The 23,543-nt window shown below is 47.2% G+C and overlaps 1 protein-coding gene across 4 annotated transcripts in view; it reads right to left on the bottom strand.

The window, feature by feature from the left end:
• Nucleotides 1-23,543, bottom strand: part of LOC141054238 (caspase-8-like) — a 221,199-nt gene that overhangs the window by 125,356 nt on the left and 72,300 nt on the right. For all 4 annotated transcript variants that reach the window (XM_073551482.1, XM_073551483.1, XM_073551484.1 and 1 more), the window contains exon 6: nt 23,116-23,189. In XM_073551482.1, the coding sequence (XP_073407583.1) occupies nt 23,116-23,189 (74 nt within the window). The remainder of the gene's footprint in view (nt 1-23,115; nt 23,190-23,543) is intronic.

The raw sequence follows: 23,543 nt of genomic DNA, 5'->3' as shown, positions 1-23,543 counted from the left end.
CAGCAGGCCCCGAGTCTGACGGCGACGTGACATTATATATGAATATATATGAAAAAGATTCAGACGACTTTCTGTCAAATGACCCAGACTTTTCAGTTTTCCCCCAAAACAGTAAATGTTATGAGCAGGCAGGCAGGTAGCTCCCTCCCCTGAGGAGCTCAATCACAACCAATAAGTGCCCTTCCACAGAGCTGTCTTACTGATTTTGCACCGAAGCCCAAGTACTTAAAGGGAATCTGTCACCCCTTTTTTGACATATCATATAATGATATCATTCAATTGTGTGTCACATAAGGATTCTCTTAGTACTTTTGCTTCCCCCTGACCCCGCATCTTTCATGCATAAATACCTTTTTTATATCGGTTCAGATGTATGTAAACTGCGGCTGTCTGGTCCGCTGGGCGGGGCTTATTCACCTGTTCCCTCCCTCCCTGTCTTGCTCTACACATTTCTTCTTGTGTAGAGCAAGACAGGGAGGGAGGAGCAAAAGTACTAAGAGAATCCTTATGTGACACACAATTGAATGATATCATTATATGATATCTCAAAAAAGGGGTGACAGATTCCCTTTAAGTTTATGCTTCGATTAAAAGCTTTGAATCACAAGAAAACATGCAAGGGTAAGGCTATACACGTTAGATACTTGTGTGCCAGATAGTTATGTCTCCTGACACTTGTAATACACGCTTATGTGGCTCAGCCCACATGCACATGATATGAGTAGGAAGAGAAAAAAAGACTCTGTCCAACATCTCTTACTTTTCCTGAAAACTAAAGAATTGGGTGTGTTCAAGTTCAACTGCTTGATTTTTCATAGCTTTAATACAGTATATGCCAGGGGGCCCCCATACAGCTTGCAGCTGGAGCATACGCCTTTTGCTTTTTTCATTTTATTGATTTAATAGCGTCCAACACTAAACTCTGTGTCTATTAATTTATGTCCCAAACCAATTCTCTCTTTTTTTTTTTTTAAAACAACACATATGAACTACCATAGATAAAGTGTAGATGGATAAATCTTTGGGCCTGCGCTACTGAACAAGAGCTAATAATGTATAAATTTGAAAGGGTAGGGACGCACCTAATTTTACATAATCAACCCCTAAAATATACCGTAACCTTTAATAAAGATATTAAAAACAAATCCAAACAAAAAATATCACCAAGATAAATTGTGAAGTATGCATCAAAAAACATATATCTCAATGCATAGACTCACTATGAAATCATACCACAACCAGTTATAGTAATTCTCATATAATGATCTGACGTGGCCACATCATTCAAGTGATAAACACACTGACCACTGTCAAAGAGGGCTCTATCGCTGACTTGGGTAAAACAGGTTAGTGGATGTTCACGATAACAACAAATTAGGGACTAATCTTTTCCTGCTTCTACATAGAGCAGAGAAAAGAGACGAATTAGCTGGGTAGAAAGGCAACATGAGCAATTGTGAGTACACAGTGCTATATAATATTATAATGTGATGATTGCAATATATTAACAGGATAAAAACTTTGATTGGAGTGTTTCTTTAAGGTGTTTGCACCTGTTATATACAAACCAATTGGTGGTTGTTTACAGGCTTGTATAGACAGGTCAATCAGAATTCTGTGAGCACAATCGTTCTATTTGCATAGTTTATTATCATTATCGTAAGCACATCTCCTATTTACATATCTTAAAGGTTTACTCTCTAGTTCTTTAAAAGTTAAAATTGCAATGTGAATATAAAAATAAGCAACTTTACAATTTACCGTATTTTCTGAAAACATTCCAGTTTCAACATCAACTGTTTAGAGCCACAGCTGCATGTGTCGAGGCTGTGTAACAGTCACAATACACCCATGGAGAGCCTTTTTGTTGGGCTCTCCATGCACGTGCTATGACTGTGACCTATGGTCCAAAGAGAGAAGTTTCTCATTGTGGGGTGTCATTAAAGTTAGAGGAGACCAGAGGAAGAGATAGCGAGAGCTGGAGCTGAAGTGACTAAGAGACAGAGTGATCTACTGAAGATGGGTCCTGGGAGAGGATGCCTTGCCATGAGGCCCAGAGTTTATAACTACTGAAAGTAACAGGCCTAAACAGGACCGGGGGGGGGTAAGTTCCAGATAAGGAGATAAGTACTGGCCATATTGGCAACTTTAGAAGAAAGAAGATGCGTAACCACAGGACAAGTACATGACTCTTGCTAAACAGGACTGTAGTGTCGAGCTGGGTTGTAGTGAAGTAGTGAAAACAGTGGAACCACACTATAAGTAGAGGGAGTAAAGAGGCAAGCTGAAGATAGAGAACGATAAAGGAAAAAAAAGAAGGAAACTGTGGGGAAAATGCTTTGAGTTGTAGAGGAAATCTTCATAAACCTTTGTACCCGTTATCCCTTGCATATACAGTGGCTTGTGAAAGTATTCACCCCTTTGGCTGTTAACCTATTTTGTTACCTTACAACCTGTGTTTAAATATTTTTGTAAGCTGATTTTTGTGTTAACCATCAGCACTAAATAGTCCATGTTGGTAAAGTGAAGTGATAAAAATATAGGCACAAATTATATTTATGGGATCAAACAACTAAAAATTAACATGTGCATATGTATTCACCCCTTCAGCAATGAAGCCCCTAAAAATATCTGGTGCCAACAATTACCCTTATAAGTCATATGCTTAGTAAAAGGAAGTCCACCTGTGTGCAATCTAAGTGTCACATGGTCTGCCAGTATATACTCTATTCTGAAAGGCCACAGAGGCTGCAACATCATTAAGCATCACTAACCAAACACCACCATGAACACCAAGGAGATCTCCAAACAAGTCACGGACAAAGTTGTTGAGAAGTACAAGTCAGGGTTGGGTTGTAAAAAATTATCTCAATCTCTGATGATCCCCCAGAGCACCATTCATTATCATCAAATGGAAAGAAAATGGTACCACAACAAACCTGCCAACAAAAGGCTGCCCACCAAAACTCTCACCCCAGGCAAGGAGGGCATGAATCAGAGAGGCAGCACAGAGACCAATGGTAACCCTGAAGGAGCTGCAAAGTTCCCAAGCAGAGACTGGAGTATCTGTCCATACAAGTACAATAAGCTGTACACTTCACAGAGGTGGCCTTTACGAAAGAGTGCGCAGAAAAAAATATTTACTTAAACACAAAAATTGGAAGGATCATTTTGAGTTTGCCAAAAAACATGTGGGAGACTCCCCAAATGTATGGATGAAAGTGATGTCAGATGAGACCAAAATTGAACTTTTTGGCCACCAATGTAAACGCTATGTCTGGCGCCAAACCAAAACAGCTCATCACGCCAAAAACATCATCCCCACAGTGAAACATAGTTGGGGCAGCATCATGCTGTGGGGATGTTTTCTGGCAGCAGGGACAGGGAAAATGGTCCCAGTTGAGGGAAAGATGGATGGTGCAAAATATAGGGACATTCTTGAACAAATCTTTTTCAGTCTGTCAGTGATTTGAGACTGGGACGGAGGCTCACTTTCCAACAAGACAATGACCTAAAGCATACTGCTAAAGCAACACTTGAGTGGTTTAATGGGAAATGTGAAAATGTTATGGAGTGGCCTAGTCAATGCCGAGACCTTAATCCAATTGAGAATCTGTGTCCAGAATGGAAGATTGCTGTTTACAAGAGTAAACAGTCTAATTTGAAGATGAAGCAATTTTGCCTCGAGAAATGGGCAAAAATCCCAGTGGCAAGATGTGGAAAGCTCATAGAGAAGTATCCAAAATGACTGGCAGCTGTAATTGCCAGAAAAGTAGGCTCTACAAACTACTGACTTTAGGGGGTGAATAGCTATATACACTGAAGTTTTCAGTAATTTTGTCCTGTTTGTTGTTTGCTTTACAATAAAAAGAAAAACAAATGTTCACAGTTGTAGGCATGTTCTTTACATGAATTGATGGAAACCCTGAAAAAAACAGTGAAATTCCAGGTTGTGAGGTAGCAAAACGCGAAAAGTGTCAAGGGGGTGAATACACATTATTCCTTTCCAGGTTCCCATTAAATAAAAATTTTATTCTTAAATGGTGGTATTCCTCATTGAACTGTCCAGCACCTGATCCTGGCAAACCACCAACATCGGTTATATGCAGCCTGCATGAGCATAGCAGCCTCACAGCTTAAGTCCACACACCCAGCCAGGACCCCCACTTTCATGTAACATATCAGTGAATAATAGACAGGTATCTCGCCCATGGCTGTCGCCCTGTGCCACATTACACATACTCATTGTTTACTACTCTTTGTCAAGGTTATCAACCACCTATGTAGTCTCTCAGCAATGGCCAGTCTCATATGCAAGGAGCACAGTGCTTACAAAATTTTCAATAGCGCTTGTAAATGCTACTTTCTTTGAAGCTGTCCAAATCGCAGCAGAACAAGATTTTGTAGCCTTTGCTCTATCACTGTCAAAGCGGATTAACCGAATGTCCCAATACATATTACCATAGATTAAAATTAATGCAGGTTATTGTATATTACAGTATATACTGCTCTGGTACAATCGATGCAAACCCTGACAGACATAAAGGGTTAATCCCATAATTAAATTATAAATAGAATGAGTGATAGCTTGTGGATTGGTGATCTCCAGCCAGTAGGATTCCCACCATTTTCAAGAATGGAGGCTTTAAAATGCCTGTTGGCATTAGAGCATTCGCACCATAGTTGAGTGCTCATATACTGACACATCAGATTTGAAAAATGTGATGGTGCTTTGAATCCAAAAGTTGGCTGCATCCTTAAAAGAATCACAATGTCTTTTTCAGGTGGATTCCACCTGCAATCCACCTAAATAGCACAGCTCCACATGGCATATAGCACAGCCCCACATGGTATACAGCACAGGCCCATGGTATACAGCACAGCCCCATAGTATACAGCAAAGCACCATGGTGTATAGCACAGCCCCACATGGTATACAGCACAGCACCACATGGTATACAGCACAGCCCCCCATTGGTATACAGCACAGTGCCATGGTATACAGTCCAGCACAATGGTATACAGCACAGCCCCAATGGTATACAGCACTTCCCCCCATGGTATACAGCACTGCCCCCCATGGTATACAGCACTGCCCTCCCATGGTATACAGCACTGCTCCCCCATGGTATACACCACTGCCCCCCATGGTATACAGCACTGCCCCCCATGGTATACAGTACTGCCCCCATGGTATACAGCACTGCCCCCCATGGTATACAGCACTGCCCCCCATGGAATACAGCACTGCCCCTCCATGGTATACAGCACTTCTCTCCCCATGGTATACAGCACTGCCCCCCATGGTATACAGCACTGCCCCATGGTATACAGCACTGCCCCCCATGGTATACGGTACTGCCCCCCATGGTATACAGCACTGCCCTCCATGGTATACCGCATCTTCCCCCCCAAGAATGGCCCCACAGTCACTGTTACATTTAAAAAAAACACTCCTCACCTCGTGCCCGCCCTGCTCCCGGCTGTCTCCTGTCTCCTGTTCTGCCTGGCACACAGTGAGTGCGCGGTGTGATGACGTCATCATGCACCCGCTGTGTGTCAGAGGCAGAGCGGGGAATAATGGGAAAGGGAGCGCCAGCTGATGCTCTCTCCTCCATCAATGCTGTGAACTGTACCGGCGTGTTCAATGCGGCAGCGTGGGGAGTCGCCGTTGGGGGCAGGCGGGCCCCCCTGCCTCACAGGGGCCCCATATCAGCTGCATGATGTGCCGCTAGCTGGGGGCCCCATGGGGAGAGGGGGCCCTAGGCAGCTGCCTGCCCCTAACACCGGCCCTGCCTGTGACACTGCTGTGCATGTGACCCCCGCCTGCTCTCCACTGTATGGGCATCACGGCTGTCAAACTGCTTGTGCATGCCCTTGCGCTTTTAAAGGGCCGCAACTTTTTTTTTAAATAAATTTTCTCCCCTCTCCTGCAAGGGCCCACCGAGTTTTTCCCCGGCACCCTGCCAGGCCAGACTGACCCTGATTTCAAGTGTTTATTTCTGTTAATGTTGATGATTATGGCTTACAGCCAGTGAAAACCCAAAAGTCATTATCTCAGTACATTAGAATATTTTATAACACCAGCTTGAAAAATGATTTTAAAATCCGAAATGTTGGCCTACTGAAATGTATATTCAGCAAATGCACTCAATACTTGGTCGGGGCTCCTTTTGCATCAATTACTGCATCAATGTCGCGTGGTATGGAGGCGATCAGCCTGTGGCACTGCTGAGGTATTATGGAAGCCCTGGTTGCTTTGATAGCCGCCTTCAGCTTGTCTGCATTGTTGGGTCCGGTGTCTCTCATCTTCCTCTTGACAATACTATGGGGTTATGGTCAAGTTTGCTGGCCAAACAAGCACAGTGATACTGTAATTCATGAGACCACTCCAGCTCTGCTGCGCTCTGGGTAGGTACATCGCGGCTCCGGACCATCCCAGCCAAGGCTGTGTTCCCCTGCTCCTGTTCCCTTATGTGCGCTTCGGACCCAATTTCTAAGAAAGTCTTACGCGACCTAGCACACAGGTGCTCCCACAAAGCTTGTTTTAGCGGCAAGTCTCTGAGGCTTGCCACAAACTGGTCTCTTAATATCACATCAGGGGACCCCACTTCAATTACCCCCACATTATCCCGGCAGGTGATAAGCGCTTGTAACTCCTGCAGCGCATTAATGTACTGCGTCATGGACTCCCCCTCGCTTTGGACACGGGGGAACAAGCACATCCGGAGTTCCCCAACATCAGTGGGATCTCCATGCATTTCCTCTAGGTTCTGGAATACTTTAGTCAACGTGTCCCTTTCATGAGGGGGCGGTACATTACAGAATACCGGGTCTCACTGTCTAGGGACATTAACGCTATCTCTGCCTGCAGTGCAGGGGCCATGGGGTACATCCGCAGCATGCTCTTAACTCTTTCAGTCCAGTCCCACAACATCATGTTGCTCCCCGTGAACTTTGGGAGGTAACTAAGCATCGCCCCCAACGGTAAGCTGGCCCTTGGGACTCTCATGACTGCTTGGTCTGCTGCCTCTGCACCTGTGGACTGTATCCTGAAGACTGCACCAAAATGTAAGCAGGTTGCGGGATGCAGTGATGCAAGGCAGACAGAGCAAGGGTTAACAATTTAATTAACAGTAAAGTTACTCCTCGCAGGGAGATAAACAGTTAAATGAGCAAATAGAGACATGAAATGGCAATATAACAACAGTCCACTTAGTTAACTTATCGTGTCTGTGGTTTCCTCAGCCGCAGATGATCTGGTGAGGGTTGTAGTCCCAGCAAAATGTCATCAGATGAAGCTCCACAGCTCAGGGTCCAACTTCTGGCGGCAACGGGTGGTCTCTGGTTTTGCCCACTGAGCCCCTAGTCCATTTAACTGCCGAGCAAAAGAGTAAAGCTCTCCGCAAGGTTCCTCATGGCATGTGTCTCTCTGCCATCATCTGAATGGCTGCTCTGCATGGCTCTGCTCGGTGTATGCTACTCTTTGTGCCAGCCGAAATGAGGATCGCTGCAGTAGTCTCTGTCCCATAAAGGTGCCGCTGTACATCTATCAGTAATGGAGGACGCACCTCAGGGTCCTGCACCTGGCCCCTGTTCCTCTGCTCGAGCACAGCACTCTGACTAGCCAGGCACACGGCGCTCTGCACACACACTGTCTCTCTGGAGCGCTCGCTTAATCACTGCTGCGGCTGGTCTCCGCACTGTCTGTCAAACTGTGGAGCGCACTGCACCCCTGCCTCTGCACTTGTTGCCAGCGAGAAACTAACTGATCTTTGCGCGCTTTTGCCTCACTGCCTGGCTTAGTCACGCCCCCTCTTACTGGGTCATGGGGCCTGTCCTGTCCCCTATTCTTTCCCCTGGGAAACATGGGACGCAGCCTCAGCAGTTCAGGACCCAGCTCAATACAGGTACTCCAAGCCCGGTCTTCCTCCTTACAGCTGTACTGTGCCCCATATCACTGATTGCTGTGATTGGTTTATCAATTCTGATCAGCCAATCACAGTGATGTGACAAAGTTATAAAAAACATGTGACATGCAGTGATCGATGCTGTCTGACACAGCACCAATCACAGCAGTCACAATGGGTGGGGTTATTGCTACGCCACCTCTCATGATTAACCCCCTTGGCACTGTCAATGCAGGAGACATGATGACATTTTGGCTGCATATGGGCATAGTCTGAAAATCAGAGATTCGGAAATACTGGAGTACTAATATACCCAACAGCACACAGGATACGATTTGAAGCAATCCAAAAGTTTTTGCATTATACTGATAATGCACATTGTCCTCCCCGAGACGATTCTAACTTTGACCGTCCATATAAAATTCGGCCAGTAATTGACCAATTCAGCAGAAAATTTGCTGAGGTGTACACATCCCAAAGGGACATCGCTAGATGAATCTCTGGTTCATTTCAAAGGGAGGCTAAAATTCCGACAATACCTGCCCAGTAAGAGGGCCAGGTATGAATTAAACTGTACAAGCTGTGCGAGAGTACCTCAGGGTACACCCACAGATTTAAGGTCTATGAAGGGAAAGACACCCAGATTGACCACCCTGAATGAGATCCTGTCCTGGGGGTGAGTGGAAACATTGTGTGGGGATTGCAACACCTACTGCTGGATAAATGTTATCACCTCTACATTTATAACTTTTACACCAGCATCCCACTCTTCAAGATCCTCTCTGTCAAAGGTACAGTTACATGCAGCACTGTACAAAAAAATCAGAAAGGCCTCTCTAAGCTGCTAATTGGGCAATTGCTGAGAAAGGGCAACAGCAGAGCCCAATGCATTGACAACATGCTGGTGGTCAAGTATAAGGACAAGAGGGATGTCCTTATCTTGACCACCATATACAGTGACAACAGCTTCCCTTTCACTGTCCAAGGTACCATAACACAAGACCCAAAGCCAGATATTATCTTAGATTGTAATAAGTATATAGTTGTTGTAGGTCTCTCAGATGAGGTCCTCATACCACACAGTGCCATGCGAAAAGCTACAGTATGGTACAAAAAAATTGTCCGTGCACATTGTACAGATGGCACTGTACAATGCTTTTGTGCTGTTTCGATCTGCAGGCAATACGGGGACCTTCCTTCAAGAGGTAGTCATCAAGGCCCTAATGTTTGGCACTCAGGAAGGTGAGGGTCCCAGTACTTCTGAAACTGATAGTGCCTGTATCGTCCCAGGTTAACGTTTCCAACAGAGGTTCTGCAAGCAATGAAGAAGGGAAGAACACAAAAAAGGTACACAGTATGCTCCAAGAGGGGAATCCAAAAAGGTATAATTTACTATTGTTAAACCTGCCCTTAGAAACCTGGACTTTGCATTAAGGATTGCTTCAAAGCATACCACACATCCACAAATTCATAAAAAATTGTTTACCCTGTTGTCACAACACAATTTTAGAATCTGATGTGCTCCTACAGCTTACACATAACACCACATTATGAATTCATACACCAGCAAAAGCATTATCATCATTACTATAACTATGAAAAATTCCTTGAAGGGGGTAGTTTCCAAAATGGCGACACTTGTGGGGGATTTCCACTGTTTAGGCACAGTAAGGGCTCTCCAAATGAATCATGGCGCGCGCAGACCATTCCATCAAAGTCTGTGCTTCAAACCATCACTTCTTTCCTTCCGAGACCTGCCATTAGACCAAGCAGCAGTTTTCCACCACATATGGGGTATCGGCGTACTCAGACAAAATTGCACAATATTGGTGTCCATTTTCTCCTGTTACCCTTGTAAAAATAAAAATATTGGGGCTAAAATTACATTTTTGTGGAAAAAATGTGATTTTATATTTTTGTGGCTCTATGTTATAAACTTCCGTGAAGAACCTGGGGTTTCAAGGTGCTCACCACACATATAATTAAGTTAATTGAGTGGTCTAGTTTCCAAAATGGGGTCACCTGTTGGGAGTTTCCACTGTTTAGGCACATCAGGGGCTCTCCAAACGCGACATAGCGTTCGCTCTCTCTTACAGCCAATTTTGCATTCAAAAAGTCAAACAGTGCTCATTCCCTTCCAAGCCCTGCCATGCACCAAACAGTAGTTTTCCTCCACATATGGGATATCTGCATACCCAGGAGAATTTGCACAACAAATTTTGGGGTCAATTTTTTTCCTCGTACCCTTGTGAAAAAATAAAATTGGGTCTAAAGTAACATTTTTGTGAAAAAAATATAAATGTTAATTTTTTTCCTTCCACATTGCTTCAGTTCCTGTGAAGCACCTCAAGAGTTAATAAACTTCTTGAATGTGGTTTTGAGTACCTTGGAGGGTGCAGTTTTTAGAATGGTGTCACGTTTGGGTATTTTCTGTCAAAAAAGTCACTTCAAATACAGTCTGGTCCCTAAAATAGTTTTGTAAATTTTGTTGCAAATATGATAAATCACTGGTCAAATTTTAACCCCTCTAACTTCTTAACAAATCAAAATCATATTTCAAAAATAGCTCTCATAAAAAGTAGACATGTGGGAAATGTTATTAATTAACTATTTGGTGTCTCATAATTCTCTGGTTTAAAGGCATAAAAATAAAAAGTTTGAAATTTGCACAATGTTCAACATTTTTCGCCAAATTCCCAAAATTTTTACAAATAAGTGAAAGTCGCATCAAGCAAATTTTACTAAAGGGGCGCTCTTTGGCCCAGGGCACATGAAAACCTGGAGCCAGCCCTACCCCCCCACAAATTTAGCCAAATTTTTACGCCATTTTTCAGTGCGTAACTAGTATTATGAAGTAAATTAAGGTTGAAATGCTTCAGTAATAAGAATTGATGTTTTTGGCATTCAAAAGGGCACTGTAGGTGTGTTTCCTGTCCTCCACTCCCTGCCAACTTTGCTTCCCCATTGACTTGCATTGGGTTTCGTGTTTAAGTCGGCCTTCGACTTTCACAAAAATCGGCTGATTTCGTTTGACCTGACTTTTGCGAAAGTCGGGTTTCATGAAACCCAACTCGACCCGAAAAAAGGCAAAGTTGCTCATCTCTAGCGGCGACCACAGAGGCCGGTGAGTCAGCTGCGGCGGCCGGCTGCCCGGTTGCAGCGGTGACCTGGAGCGGGGTCGGCATGGCGGCAGAAGCGGCCACGGGTGCTGCCGGGCAGGCCGCGGCCGGCGCCGCGAGTGAACCGGAGGGCCAGGGCCGAAGATGGAGCAGCAGCGACTGTCAGCAAGGAGGCCACGGAGACAAATGGCCCAGTCTCCGCGGCGGACTGAAGCAAAGTCGCGGCAGCGGCAGGCTGAGACAGGTAGGCCGCCGCCGGGGTGTGAAGTGCGGCAGGGATGGCCGCTGGTCGATTCCTCGCTGGAGACACAGAACGAGGTGCCGGATGGCGGGGCGCCAGTGGCGACGGTCGGCCTGGCGGGGACCATGTAGTCATCTGGAGTCGGGGTCACCGAAGAGTGGGATGCAGGGCGGGGAGGCTGAGGGCCGGTGTCGGGGCCCCGAGGCCTGTCTAGTGCACGGAGCACGGGGACGGAATCTGCCTGGGGCGCCCCCGGCAAGGCCGGGGGACCTCTCACCTTCCCTGGTGCCGCGGCTCCCAGCAGGCTCCCCCGCAGCTCCCTCAACAGCCGTGGATCTTCACCCCGCCGTCCGGCAGGGCCAGCCTCCAGGCCCGTCAACTCCGCGGGGAGACTCACTGAAGATTCCCTCGGTGGCTGTCCTCGGATGACAGCCAATAATCTGGAACAGAGCCCCAAATTTGTAATCCACAGGTGAGCAATTCAAGCCCTTTTAGGTTCTTCAGGGTACTTCCGTCGCAGGCTTTCCACTGAGGTTGTAGTATTAGCAGAGGCGATCCAGCCGACTACGCCAAATGTAGTAGGGCCCAGACTGGGGGGTGGTCCACTGCTTACCGCGCACAGCCGACACAGAGACGAGACAGATGCAGATTTCAGTTGCAACAGGTCTGGGTTTTATTGGCCGTCCTCCTGACGACCGTAGCCATACACCGCAGTTCCTTTACAGCCCTCCGTACTCAGGCTCGGGTACCTTCACTTTCCTTCAGTCATAGTGACGTTCCTCGCGGATCTTTCGCTGGGGCTGTCCTAGACCTATCTACCGCCAGGGCTTCACCTGCCCGAGGTCGTCGTCCAATCGGTACCCCCGGGGCCTCGTCTGTCCTGTGGTTCTTGATGTCAGGGCCACCCCCCTAACTGTCTCTTCCCGTCAGTCCCCTGGTCGAGTTCTCCACCGTTGTCAGTCTCCTGCCCCTTGAGCTACTCCCGGGACTAGAACCCTCTGTTCTATTTATATCCCTCCTTGGGAAATCCCCTCCTGGGTTCCTATCTCCCCGCCCCCCATGACTAAGAGGTTTCTATAGCCTTAAGCTGCTGTCAAGTCCTAAACTACGCTCCCCCCTGCCATCTTGTGGTCAAATCCAGGTACTGCACTCCCTTTTCTATCTTCCCCTGTGGTTACCCTTCTGTCATTGCCAATCCCTGTCTATAGGGTACAAACCATCCCCTCTTCCTCCAGTCAAGTCTGTCCGTCAAGTCACCTTCCCCACACAGCAGAGCACCCTTTGTGGCTCCCTGCTTGGAACATGAAGAGTGCTGGGAGATGGGCGGAGCATAGCTTAGAGCGGGAGCAGGATAGAAAGTGAGATCAGATCCCTCTGAGGGAAGGAAAGCAGAAGGACGTGTCTGCAGCAGCTCTTGTAACCAGAGGCTGCTGGACTGATTGGATTACAAGGAAAGCTCCCTAAGGAAGAAGGTTCTTCTGGGACACGGCTGGAGCATACTCCCCGTGGGTCCCTTATGCACGCTGACTACAGGTCAGGTGGAGGGAGAAACTGGTCGCAAAGGGAACGACCCCTAGCCAAGATCGCATTCTTCAGGGTGCCACTGGCAAGCCCATAGCTTTGGTTACTGTATGGACCATCACCCCTACCACAGTTAGTATGACTGGAAAGGCAGCTATATAGAGTCTCAGAAACGGTGAGGTGTTGTCTGAAGATCATTCGCACATGCTGACCCAGAACGATAACTGTGAAGTGCTGGAGTGGAAGGAAGGAGTTTAAGCAGCATTTTGTGGAGACGACAGGGAAAGGCACACACTGACAGAGAAAGCTGGAATGGTGCACTTCATCTTATCTGGAAGTTGTCTGGACCCCTCACCTGGAGGACGCAGCACTGAAGTGGGCACCTGTACCGCGGACAGAACTGTGAGTAAAGCCCATTGAACTACATGCAGTTGTGTCCTCCACATTCTTTCTGCGCCTTTCGTCCAGCACTGCTACATCCTCCGCTCCACACTACATCACCATCTACCAACTCAACTAAACTGCCCTGGGACTACAGCTCTACCTGTGGAGAGCTTCTACATCTCAGCTGCACCACAACATCTGTCCCAGAGAAGCAACACTGCAGTGCTGGTCATTCTGACCAGAAATCACAGGTGGCGTCATAAATCATTATATAAACTTTAATCCCCATTCAATTCTACCCCTTTTACATGATCGCCTGAGGCCACGGACCGGGTCACTGCCACTGTGACATTTCCCATTGAAGTTAACGGGCCCGGTGCCGAGTATCCCATGGCCCCTCGGGCGCATCATTTCTTTTTTTTTTTTTTTTATTTCGTTTATTAAACCATAAACAGCCATACAATACACACACTGGTATATGATGTTGAGCTTGATACAAGATATACATATGCTTCATATAACATGAAAATGTAAAGCAAAATATGCGCATCAGTTGTATACAAATAAAGCAAAACATAATGCTATTTAAATCACAATAGCTTCGTGTTGTTATTCCAGTGATGAAATCTACCTAGCTTCTAAACCATACCTACACCTACAAGGACCTAAACAATTCCGCAGCCTACTTCCACATAATTAGCTATTTACTATGTGACATCTCTACTTTACAAAGTGAGGTGAGAGGAATTCCACCTCTCCCAAATCTTTTCAAATTTACCCGGGCACCCTCTGTTTTGATATAAGGTACGTTCATATGGGATAATCGAATTCACCAAATTGATCCAGGACCCGAGAGAAGGAGATGAACCCCCCATCCACCGTAATGCCATAAACAGTGTCTCCCGTAGAAAAATCTCAGCATATTGACCCCATGTCTCCTCATCCCATACTACAATAGACAGACCAGTGGTTCAAGGGGAACAGGGATTTGTACCAAAGATGTCAGTAGTGATGTCACCTCCCTCCAATATTGTGCAAGTGTGAGGAAGGTGACTTGACGGACAGACTTGACTGGAAGTAGGAGAGGACGATTTGTGCACTATAGACGGAGATTGGCAATGACAGAAAGGTAACAGCAGGGAAAGACATATATACATATATGTATATAGAGAGGAGATGAAACCTTGGGGGCCTTGTGATTTAAGGATCCCTATCAAGGGTAGAGACGAAATAGCATTATTCATATCTATACATCACATGTGCGATTGAAAAGCTGACCTTAGTTGTAAATAACGAAAAAACTGGGATCTCGGGACATCACGATTAACTTGTAATTGTTCAAAGGACATCAAAGATCCATGATCATATAGATCACCTATCATAGAGACACTATACTGAGCCCAAAACTCGGCAGATGGATGTTCAAGTAGCGCCGGGAGGTAGTCATTATTCCATAGGGGCATTTCAGCTATAATATCCCCAAATCCAACCACCCTTTTAATCTGTCTCCATATTGATCGATCGTGCCAGCCGAAGCAGGGGTAACAGTCGGGAGACATTTATTTTCCTCATTTCCAAAAAACCCAGTGGGCAGCTAATTTGTGCAGCATGTAATAGATGATTTTCAGAATTAGGGAGGTGACCTCCAGGCGTCCATGTACTTATGGCTTTAGCCTGTCCAGCCAGATAATACAGGAAGAAGTCGTGCAGCGCTGCCCCCCCCCCCCCCCCTCTTGGGTCTCTGTAGATCTGTAGAGTGGATAGTTTAAGTTTAGGCCTGGTTTTCCCCCATATAAAGGATGTGATCTGGGAATCTGGGAATTCAGATTAGCAAAAAAGGATCTGGGCACCACCACAGCACTATGTTGGAGAAAATAGCTAAGCTAGGGGAGTAATATCATTTTAATTAAATTAATACGTCCAGCTACAGACAGTGGAAGTTTACCCCAAATCGCGAACTTACCTTTGACCATCTCCAGCAATGGATGTAAATTAAGTTGCAAATCAAATTTACTACCCTGAGAAATATGGACACCCAGATATTTGAAACTAGTTACAATGGGCAGTAAGGAGAGAGTCTCAAGTCGTGGCATTGGAGCATGGGAAAGAGGCATCAAGGCAGACCTCTCCCAATTTATATATAGGCCAGAATATTTACTGAATTTATTTATAGTAGTGATCACTCCTGTCAGAGTTTCCTCCGCTTTGTCCATAAATATCACCATATCGTCAGCATATGGGCCTATAGTGTCTGTCCGACCCGCTATTTCTATAGCAGCAATACCGGGGAAGACCTTATACGAATTGCCAGTGCCTCAATAGCAAGAGCAAAAAGGGCCGGGGAAAGGGGACACCCCCGACGAGTTCCTCTATGCAATGAAAATGGCTCAGATATGGAATTATTTACGATGACCTGGGCATTAGGCTTCATGTATAAAACACTGACCCATTTTTGGAATCTATCACCGAATCCATACCTCTGCAGACATGCACGGAGAAAGGGCCATACAAGAGAGTCAAAGGCCTTGGCCGCATCAAGCGATGCCAATGCCCATTCATTATTTGGTACCAGAGAACCATATTGGACCACTGACTGGACTCGTCTAATATTGTTGGAAGTGCTATTACCAGGCATAAAACCAGTCTGGTCAGAGTGTATGAGATCTAATGACTGAGTTCACCCTTTTGGCCAAAATTTTTGTAAAAATCTTATAATCCACATTTACTAGTGATATGGGCTGATAAGATCCACAATCTAAAGGGTCCTTCCCCTCCTTTTTAAGAACTATTAGCCTCATAAAAGGATTCCGGCATGCATCCCCCCTCCCAAATCCCACGAAACACCGTCAACAAAAGGGGGGCCAGTATCTCCTGGTATTTTCTATATAATTCGACAGGAAATCCATCCGGGCCAGGAGCCTTCCCAGAGGCCATATCTTTTATGGCCTCCTCCACCTCCTCTAGAGTAAACTCAGCATCCATAAAGGCCCACTGGGAAGGACTCAGTGTGGGAAACTCTATATCTGAAAGATAATTTAGACACCCCGGGCCATCAACATCAGTCTTAGAATTATATATTGAACCATAATAATCATAAAAGCACTTCAGTATCTCCTCAGTTGAGGAAACGAAAGTACCATCCAAACTGTAAGATTGTGTTAGTTGTATTAGGCTGTCGCACTAAGTAAGCCAAAAATTTGATTGCCTGATTCCCCATCTCAAAATAAGATTGTCGGGCAAAAAATAATTTACGTTTCGTTTTAGTGTCAATATATTGAGTATATAACCTTTGAGCAGTCAACCACTCCACCCTATTGCTGTTAGTTTGATCAGATATATAGGCTGCCTCCAAATCTTTCAGACGTCGCTCCATCTCGCCAGCCTCCTCCGATGTCACCCGTTTAATGTAAGAAATCGTAGAGGATAAACAACCCCTTAGATAAGCTTTAAGAGCATCCCAAAATAAATTAATATTTCGGGGTTCAGGGTGGGACGGGACGAAGCAACGTAACTTATCTATTGTTCTATCGGGCGATGTTATCAACTTCAGCCAAAAAGGGTTCAATTTCCATGTTATCCTATTGGTCGATGGCCCGTATTTAAGTTTAAGAACAACCGGGCTATGATCTGAAATCCCCCTACTTCCATGTTCAACATCATCTCCCCACATCGCTAGGCTGCTGGATCCAAAAATGTAGTCTATGCGAGACAGAAGCGTTTAGTGGAGGAATGGCAAGTATACTCCCTCGCCTCAGGATGGCGAATTCTCCATAGATCCAGCCACCCGCTTCCCGCCATAAATTGTGACAGCTGGGATGTAACCGGGGAGGGGGCCCCACTCTGTACTCCATCGCCTAGTCTCAGTTTATCAAGATAACTATTCATGACCAAATTAAAATCTCCCATACAAATGACGTGTGCATCTGGGTAATTCAGGACGAAGAACTAAAACCTTTGAAAAAGAAAAAACAAAACAAGAACCTAGCAATATAGGAGCACAGTCTCACGCCTCCATCAAAAAATAAACAAGGGGATACCATCACTGAACACAGTGTCTGGTATTGTTGATAACTGGATACTCGCCGAGAGAGCTCCAATTAGACCCTTAATTGAAAGGATTTGAAGCAACAGCCGCCACATCAGGATTCCTTCGCAGGGGATCCCCTTTGGGACCGCAGCCATTCAGTCGCCTCCGCTGGATCTGTGAAAAACACGGAGGCACCTCCATGAACAACCCGAAGTCGGGCCGGATATATCATCGAGTATACAATGTTCCTGTCCCTGAGCCGTTTCTTGACCTCGATGAATTGTGCCCGCTGCTTCTGCAATTCCATGGAAAAGTCCGGAGAGATGGAGATGATAGCATTATTGAACTTGATAGGACTTTTTAGTCGTGCAAGACGCAGAATGGTATCTCTGTCCTTACAATTGAGCAGGCGTGCCAGGAAAGGTCGAGGCGGGGCCCCCAGAGGCAGGGGTTTAGTAGGGACCCTATGTGCTCTTTCAATAGCGAACATTGAGGATAATTCATCTCCCAGGGAGGTCTTAAGCCAATGTTCCAGAAACTGCTCAGGATGCTGACCTTCCGAGCGCTCAGGCAGACCAATGATGCGGATATTATTCCGGCGCATTCTGTTCTCCAAGTCATCCGCCTTCTGCTTCCAAGCATTCATTGAGCCTGCCACTTTCGTTAATTTAGCCTCCATAGGTGTAATGGTATCCTCTACCCTGGACACCCTCGTCTCCACCTCTGTAATGCGTCCCTTCATGGCCTGCATATCCTGACGAAGTCTCCCCACCTCCGTATAAACATCCTCAATTTTCTCCGTCAGGGATGTCCTGGTTAGAGAAATAGCCTGCATCAACTGCTCAGACGCCTGTTTAAGGGTCAATTCCTCCTGTTCCGTCTCTTCTTCACCCCCAGAAGGGCGATTTTTGCGTTAGACTTGAGAGGAAGTACTCCTGATAGGTCGTGCACTTTCAGTAGGGTCCGGTCTGACAAACTCTTTCAGTTTTTTTGCCGCTCCTGACCGCTTAAATTGACTCATGGTTATCTGCAGTGCGGTGCAGTGAAATAGCTAGAAATGTGTGTTTCAGGTATCTTCCACCACAGATGGGGATCACAGCAGGGCTAGTAATGGTTAATTAGAGTTCAGGTCACAGAAGGAGGCCACGTTAATTGTGAGGATGGCAACCAGCACTTATTCAGTACAGTTCCTTGTGGCTAGAGGAGGGGGAGGGGGGCCCCACAGAGACAGCAGCAATGGGGGAGGATGTTCAGAGCCTCCCTTAGTAATGGTGCCAGCCAGCACAGTGAGCAATTGATAGAGAGGAGATAACACGCAGGGCCCAATCTTTCAGGGCACTCACCGTGTGTCTCCTCAGGTCTGTCCTCTGATGTCTTCACTGCCCGGGCAGCGGTGCAGCAGTAAGGGCCGACGCCGCAGCTCTCAGTGGCAGAGCCGCACATCCAAGATGGCCGCCGCCTCGTGGAGGATCAGTCGCTCGCTCCGGTCTCCCCGGCCGCCCTCTCTCAAAAGTCGCCTCACGTCTTGCTGCGGGGTACCTGGGGGATCCCGACGTCCAGGGGGTCCAGGCAGCGCCAAGCAAGCCACAAAAAAAGGGGTCCAGAATCCAGGATCTAGCAGGATATTGAGGAGCTCTCCTAACCAGCGTCCTCTCTCGCTCACGGCATAGCCACGCCCCGGGCGCATCATTTCTGGCGTCACGAACAGGATGATGAAGCCCGGTATCACCAGGTCCTGTGTGCTGAAGATTTATTACATTTAAAATTTCTAAAAATGTGCAAAAGAACCAAAATGATAGACTGTAAAATAGACTCTCAAAATGGCTGACAGAGCAGTGCTGAGGGGTGTGCCATCGTGGGTGGCACCCCAAAAAGAGCGTGAAAAGCCAGGAAACCCCCTTGCCTGCATTACTATGCTACAGTAACATGGCCCACGCCCACAGGAATCCGAGTTTTAGCCTGGTATGGTGGAAAAGGAAAGAGACACCGCCCCCCAGGGGAGGAGCAAAGCTCAGCGGCGGGAAGAGTCAAGAAGAAGCCACAACCCCAGGCAGCCATGATAGAGAGTGGACGGAGGCCTGGAAAGCATGGTGGAGAAGAACACCTCTCCCCTGGCGCAATCGTTGTAGCCTCTGGCCCGCTGGAAACAATGGACCTGGAGCAGCTGGAGGCGGAGATCGCCCAGCTGAATCGCAGCCTGCAGCTGAGGCAGGCTTTGCTGGAACAGCGAAGGCAGCATGCCCAGGAGGGGTCTGCCCTAGGAGAACCCTTACCACCGGTCCCCGCTGACCCTGTCCAGGTACCCCCACCATCGGTATCCGCCGCCACTGCACCAGTACCACCGCTGCCAGTACCCGCTACGGCCACCGCCCAGAACACACCGCCAGAAGCCGCCGCCAACAGCCAGGAGGCGCCACCATCAGCCCCTGAGAGCGGTTCCCCAGCATCGCCTGCGGACTCCCCAGCGTCCCAACCACCGACTTCAGTGGAGGAGCTGAGTCAACGATTCCAGGGTGTTAGGCTGACTGCAGTAGAGAACTGGAAGAAGTCCCTGCTGAAAAGAGCAAAGTTGGAGGAGACGCGTCCCATCCGGCGGCTTCTGATCTCAGCGGAGGAGACTGCCGGTACTGGTATGACATCACCGACAGGTACTGCCGCCGACCCTGCCCCAGTAGTTGAGGAGCTTCCAGTGCGCCCATGTGCAGTGCCAGCAGTATGTTCCTTAACCCCATTAGTACCTTCAGTGGTAACTCCGGCGCCTGGATCATCGGTAGCCCGTAGCGCCACCGCTGCAGCTCTTCCAACGGCAGCAGCCACCTCAAGACCCACAACAGCAGTGACACCAGCTGCACCCTGCCAACAAGCTGCGGGAATCTCAGCACAGGCAGCCATCTGTAAAGCTCCACCAGGAGGAGCTCACCAGGAAGAATACCTCAGATGGGCTATGCCGCCAGGGGGTGGACACCCTGAAAATTTGCCCTGGAAGCAGAAGAGGAAGCCTGCTTCATCTACCCCAGGAGGGGGCCACCAGTAAGAACGTTTTAGAATTATGGACAGTTACCCGGGAGGGTAATGGCACCGTTTGCCTTTGTTGTTTTTCTTTTTCTAGTTTGCCTCAGTTTGGCATAGCCTGCTCTGATACAGATACTGAGCGATCATGAACTTGGAGTGATCCAAAAACTTTCCATTATACATAGTTTGCACCTCATATAACAACAAATAGTCCAGAAAGTGAGCAGGGCACTTCAACCATATAAATACAACCAGTGCCCTTCATAGTTTGCACCTCTTAAGGTGCTCCCTCTTGGTTTTACGTGAACCTCTGCAAAAAAAGGACTACCTCAGACCTGAACAAAAACCTGCGGGTGTTGCTGAAGACAGGGTCTAAAGAAAAGCACCAGTAAGTCCTGCAGCCCACCCAGGACCACCGTTGGAGGTTTGGAGCGGGTCCTCCACCAGCAGAAGGGACACGGCAAGACACCCCGGCTGGGACAGTGTCCAATACTCACAAGAATAATTGCAGTTTAATGAAGCACTTTATACAATGTCTAATAAAAATGTTGATAGCAGTGTATGGCTATAGTATTAGAAACAGATTTTCTACAGAGTATAGTTTGGTAGTAATATTTAATAAAAATGTGAAGTTGTTGAATAAAAATTGAACCAGGTGACGAACCATAGGCAGCACCTAGAGTTATAGGTAGTAAAAATAAAGATATCTTAGGTAACGTTTAAAGTAAAGGTACCTCTCTCAGGAGAAGTTTAATAGTGAAATATATAGTGTTGACTGCAGTCATTATTGTTTGAAAAGAATATATAATTTTGTATGTTCTTCCTGTAACATCTTTTGTTTTACTTGCAGCCTGCGGACGTGCTGGGTTTAACTGGGGGGAATATGGCGCCCCTGAGGGTCCAGTCGCCACAGAGGTACTGCACCTCACCCAGAGGTGTGGTATCCCACGACCAGGTTAGGTGGGTGCACCCGACCAGATTTCAACACCCACATCCCACACACACCAGTAGTGCAGCAGAGCACCCTTTGTGGCTCCCTGCTTGGAACATGAAGAGTGCTGGGAGATGGGTGGAGCGTAGTTTACAGCGGGAGCAGGATAGAAAGTGAGATCAGATCCCTCTGAGGGAGGGAAAACAGAAGGACGTGTCTGCAGCAACTCTTGTAACCAGAGGCTGCTGGACTGATTGGATTACAAGGAAAGCTCCCTAAGGAAGAAGGTTCTTCTGGGACACAGGTGGAGCGTACTCCCCGTGGGTCCCTTATCCACGCTTACTACAGGTCAGGTGGAGGGAGAAACTGGTCGCAAAGGGAACAACCCCTAGCCTAGATCACATTCTTAAGGGTGCCACTGGCAAGCCGATAGCTTTGGTTACTTTATGGACCATCACCCCTACCACAGTTAGTTCGACTGGAAAGGCGGATATATAGAGTCACAGAAACAGTGGGGCGTTGTATGAACAGCATTCGCAGATGCTGACCCAGAACGATAACTGTGAAGTGCTGGAGTGGAAGGAAGGAGTTTAAACAGTATTTTGTGGTGACTGCCAGGAAAGGCACACACTGACAGGGAAAGCTGGAAAGGTGCACTTCATCTAATCTGGAAGTTGTCTGGACCCCTCACCTGGAGGATGCAGCACTAAAGCAGGCACCTGTACCGCGGACAGAACTGTGAGTAAAGCCCATTGAACTACATGCAGTTGTGTCCTCCACATTCTTTCTGCGCCTCTCGTCCAGCACTGCTACATCCTCCGCTCAACACTACATCACCATCTACCAACTCAACTAAACTGCCCTGGGACTACAGCTCTACCTGTGGAGAGCTTCTACATCTCAGCTGCACCACAACATCTGTCCCAGAGAAGCAACACTGCAGTGCTGGTCATTCTGACCAGAAACCACAGGTTGCGTCACAAATCACTATATAAACTTTAATCCCCATTCAATTCTACCCCTTTTACATGACCGCCTGAGGCCACGGACCGGGTCACTGCCACTGTGACATTTCCCATTGAAGTTAACGGGCCCGGTGCAGAGTATCCCATGGCCCCTCGGGCGCGTCACAAGTTACACAAAAAGTATTGCACAGGCAAAGATGCAAAACAAAAAACAGTATAATGCAGTGACAGCCTAACTACGGCCATCATCAAAAGTAAAAAAACGTAAAGGTTCAGCGTATCAGACTCTGGCGTCCGGAGGGAGGTGGTTGGAAGATCCCAGGATGGTACCGCAGACGGCGCGCCACGTTGAGGAAGCGGTCCTGAATGTACCGGAGGCACTTTCTCCCGGTGAAGAGTCCGGGGGCTTTTGGTGGGCCGCTGTACCAGTGGCTGTTGCTTCAGCGTATGAAGCGGAGGGATCCGGTATCAAGGCAGCAGCTGCTGCTGTAGAGTTGAAGTCTCTGACGGGAGCTGTGCACCCTGCGCTGTCAGCGGTCAAGCATTGCATTTCCTGTCTGCTGTCGAGTAGGGTCGACGTCCGGCAACGGTATGTGGTCACTGGTGCTGTTGCTGGATGCTGGGAAGCATGCACTCAAGCGTAGTCTGTCGTCTGTAGGAGTACCCGCAGGGAGGGAGCAAACCTTCACCTGCCGTGACTGCTGTCTTCCCACCAAGAGCCCCAGGTTCCCACGCACAGCCCCTTTTATCACAGACCTGCACCTGGCAGCAGGGGTCACAGGTTTGTACCTGTCAGGTTCCCTGTCCGCCAGCAACACTAGTGGTAGTCCCAATGGTTCCGGCCCAGAGACATCGCAGCCTCTAACGAACCAGTCCTTCCTCCCACAAATACATTACAAAGTTTCTTATAAATCACCTGTACTATTGACTTATGCAGTTTGCTGACAGTACAATTCTGTTTTAAATGTTGTAATAGGAAAAGCATTATGAAAAAGAGTTTCTTACGTTATTTTGCAATGAAGGTCCATTTGATGTATCAGGTTGGATGCTGCCTACATTTATCTCAGCGCCAGACACTTCTACAAGAGAAAAGATAATTGGATAAGTGTGTAACCATCGGGTTCTTTAATGAATTAAGCATGACCCATTTCTATAATACTCTAGAAAAGTGATTTTTTTTAAACCTGTTTCCTGTTTTTTGCAGATTTTTTTCAGCTCGTCTGCTTGAAAAAAACCTGGAAAGTAACTTAAAAAAAACAAAAAAAGAAAAAAAAAAAGAGCAAAGCACCACTGCAGAAAGAGCGCACACTGATACAAAAGTAAATTGCCGCAAATAAGGTGCAAATCCATGGATGCCATGCCCTAGACCATCACCCCACACGTACCGCCGTAACCTGTACGGCTTTGTCAGGGGAAGTGCCGTACGGGTTACG

This window comes from Dendrobates tinctorius, unplaced genomic scaffold (assembly GCF_039654945.1).
Source record: "Dendrobates tinctorius isolate UK_male_01 unplaced genomic scaffold, ASM3965494v1 ptg000177l, whole genome shotgun sequence".
Lineage (NCBI taxonomy): Eukaryota > Metazoa > Chordata > Amphibia > Anura > Dendrobatidae > Dendrobates > Dendrobates tinctorius.
This window is presented reverse-complemented; position numbering and strand designations above follow the sequence as displayed.